The sequence below is a fragment of the Tupaia chinensis genome, unplaced genomic scaffold (genome assembly GCF_000334495.1).
Source record: "Tupaia chinensis unplaced genomic scaffold, TupChi_1.0 Scaffold143636_1, whole genome shotgun sequence".
NCBI lineage: Eukaryota > Metazoa > Chordata > Mammalia > Scandentia > Tupaiidae > Tupaia > Tupaia belangeri.
This window is the reverse complement of record NW_006203484.1, coordinates 903,385-906,957: the sequence shown is the minus strand read 5'-3', so window position 1 is coordinate 906,957 and position 3,573 is coordinate 903,385. Positions and strand designations below refer to the sequence as shown.

The window sequence follows — 3,573 nt, the reverse complement described above, 5'->3', positions numbered from 1 at the left end:
TAGAGTGTGGTTGGAGGCTGTCCGCCCTGGCAGGAACACCGCAGGCCTAGTCAGACTGTGAGTTGGAGACCCTGGGCGTGCTCGCATCTCCTAAGCCTGCCTTTTCCCCGTGAGGTGATGTATTAAAACCCGTCCCCGCTCCAAGGATGCTCTGAGTAATAGGGCAGATCCACTGGCCCAGGTGGATGACACCCCCCCACCCCCACCCCCCGGCCAGTGGCATTTATCAGCTCGAGGTCTCCCTGGCCCGGCCATAAATAGTGACACCTGCGCAGTCCTGACCCTGGGGCAAGAGCCTCAGTCACTAAAATAAATGATTTCCTTGGCATTAGTGTGGTGTACATCCTCTCCTATTTCCAGGTTTTAAAATGTTAGGACTAAAGGTTTAAATACAAAACAAATGTGGGTAAGATGCCCTTGAGGTCCCGTTTGCCCTGGAGATGTCAGCCTGGCCATCTCAGTGTGGCTGCCCAAATCGCTGGTGGCAGGACCCCATGTCACTTTCCCCATGTGTGTGACGGGGCCCTCGAGTCCGTGAGGAGATGTGGGTTCGAGTCCCGGTTTTGCCCCACACTGACAGAAACACCCCTCTCAGGAGTTCTGTCTTTGAGTTCCCTTGTTGTGAAACGAGATTTGCTGATCTCATTATTTATTCCTGCTTCCGATTCTGGGTTCCAAAGAGTCTCTCAGTGCACACCCAACTGAGTGCTGTGTTGTCAGAGAGGAGGGCGAGGGCCCGGCGTGGGCAGCTAAGTCCAGATGCAGCATCCTTTGAAGAAGGGTTTCAGAGTCCAGCATGTCGGCCTTCATCATTTCCCTCTGGGTCAGACGCGAAGCCCTCCTGAGCCAGGGCCAAGTGTGGACTCAGAGGAGCCAGGCCAGGAGGGAAGGCCTAGAGAGCAGGGAGAGGTGGGGATGGGGGCCATTGGTTCAGGGTGGCTCCTCAGGGCGGGACCTGTCCTCCACTGGCCTGTCCCCCTGGCCTCGTTGCTGTTGTCCTCCTCGGGGTGAGGGCTGGGGCAGTCCGGGCTAAGCTGTCAGCAGAGAGGACTGAGGCCAAGATTGCAGGGCATGGGGGACACCCGTGGGGAGCCTGGGGAGGGCCTGGGGCTCCTGGGCCACCCTCCCCTGCGTTCATGGACACAGTGACTTAGGAGCACGACAGAGCAGCAAGGAGGTGGTTTATGACTCACCCGTGGCTGGAGACAAGCAGGCGGGTACAGCCCAAAGGCCCTCGGGGTGGCCCCGGAGCTCCCTGAACCAGGAGCCACGCTGGCCGAGCTCTGGTCCCAGCACCACATGAGACAGAGCGACCCTGAGGGGTCACGGAGCCTCTGGAGTCTGTTTCTGGAAACTGCAGTGGCATCTTCCACCAGCCCTGCTGTCTTCTGGGCCACGGGCGGTCAGTGGATGGCAGCGCAGCTCGTGGACCTCACTGGCCACCACGTCACCGCTCACTAAGTCACTGACGGCGTGTGCCTGCGAGTGACAGCGCCCTGTCCTGGAAGTCATGCTGGTGGCACTGAGGCTCCGTCTTCCCTGTCCCAGATAAGCTCACCAGCACGACCGATGCAGCAGGATTGACCCTGTCCCTGCCCTGTGGCTCGGGGCCGCGGTATCTCTGGGTGTCACTCCCTGGGAGCTGCTGGCACTGAGCACAAACTCCCCTACCTCTGTGTGCTGCCATCGCAGAGGTGACAGGTGTGAGAAGGACGTGGGACACGCCCACCCTAAGCCAGCTAGATGCCCAGGGACCCTGAGGGTAGATAGACAGGAGTCCCAGGACGAGAGGACAGGGCCTTCGCCGCCCCCTGCTCTGCCTTAGCTCAGCTGGCGTCTGGGCCCTGGGCTGGGCCATCTCGGGCATCCACTCGGACACTTGGCATCCCTTGCCCAGAAAATGGTGGTTTAAGCAAGACCATCTGCTCTCCGATAGGTAGGAGCCACAGGGCTGCCACCGTCAGAGTGGGCACCGGGCCCCAGAAGTTAGGACTCGGGGAAGCACTGTGAGAGCCCAAGGCACCGGGCTTGGCTGCCACCGTCAGAGTGGGCACCGGGCCCCGGAAGTTAGGACTCGGGGAAGCACTGTGAGGGCCCAAGGCACCGGGCAGCTCACGGGCTCGTGCCTTCCCTCCGCCTCCACTGGGGCTATGGGCCACGGCTCTCCTCCCCGGGCCCTCCTGCCAGCAGTCCTCTCCCACGGGGCCCTGCGTCCTGGTTGCCCCCTCCTCTACTTGCCAGACCGTCCGTGTCTGTGAATCTCTGTCCAGAGCCTTGGCGAGCCTTGGGTGTGGCAGGACACTGATCCACACTGGACAACCGTTTTTGGGTGACGGTCGGAGGGAGGGCGGTCCTGCTGCCTCTGCTCACAACTCCGAAGAGAGAAAGCGGGTGTTTTTAATTGCCACATCTGCTGCTCTTTGTATTGTTCTTTCCGTGCGGGCGACTTCCTCCTATTGTCCCTGCCCGAGCCTTTCCCAAGTCCCCTTTGTGGATGCACCATTTACCCTTTTGTGTTTTCAGCAACTGCAGACCCTTTCCGTGCACGCTCTATTTCCGCTGTAAAAATCATGCCCGTGAAGATGGTGGCAAACGCTCCAGGCCTAGTACTCCCTGCAGGTACCGCCCCTCGGGCTGGCGTCTTCTGTAACCGCGGGCAGATCACTCATGGCTTCCCTTCTCCCTGCCTAACACGTCGAGGCTCAATCCTTGCATGTGTATTTAGGAGGTGCCCTCTCTCACTTCCTTCGTTTCCTTTCTGCGTGTGTGTGTGCGTGTGTCTGGGAGCCAGTGAGCGTGGGAGCAGCTGAGGACAGCCCCGCCCTCGGAGGAGGTCAGTGCAGAGCCTGCACATGCACGCCGGGGGTCTGAAGTGCATGGACTCTGGCTCTCCCGAGAGGTTGCCAACTCCCTGCCTCCCCATCTCCCCAGAACTTAGGCCGGCCTCACAGGGAGCCTCTGAACTGGGCTGAATTTGAAGCAGCTGCCTTCGCTGCCAAACCTCGACTTGCCTCTGAGGTGCTCCCTGGGCCACTTCCCAGAGCACCCCCTTTGCCTCCCCAACTTCACCCTCCTCCGGTCACTGGTCAGCACCAGCCTGTGGCTTTTCTCTGCACGAAGCGGAACAAGTGAAGCCTGCGTGGCGCACCCTCCATGGCGCGCTCTGAGGTTGGGCGTGGGTGGGCTACACTTGCCAGTTTGCCCCTCGTGCGTCTGAAATGGCCGTGAGACCAATGTCCCCGTGGTTCTGTGACATCTGTCACTCACACTCTTTTCTTCTGAGAGAATTTTTGCTATAGGGTGCATGTGCTCGACAGAGACAGAAAGTGAGAAATCACCCCCAGGGGGGATGGCCACACTGCAGTCCCTTCACCACCATTCTCCCCTCAGGATTTGGGGCATGCACGCACACGTGCCTGGTGTGAGTTTTAAGCCACCAGATCCAGGACTTGAACCCTAGTCGACTATGTGGGCGTGAAGCAATGTAACCATTATGTCACTGGCCAACCGCAGCACTCCCGATGGGGTGGGACACGTCAGATGCTCTTCAAGGCCACTGCCCGCCCTGCCGGA

General features: G+C 59.9%; 1 protein-coding gene across 1 annotated transcript in view; it reads left to right on the top strand.

Moving 5' to 3' along the window:
• The window catches only part of SORBS1 (sorbin and SH3 domain containing 1), a 140,974-nt gene that overhangs the window by 6,425 nt on the left and 130,976 nt on the right, over positions 1-3,573 (top strand). Inside the window, 1 exon segment of the mRNA XM_027766694.1 lies at positions 2,524-2,619. Within this exon segment, the coding sequence (XP_027622495.1) occupies positions 2,524-2,619 (96 nt within the window).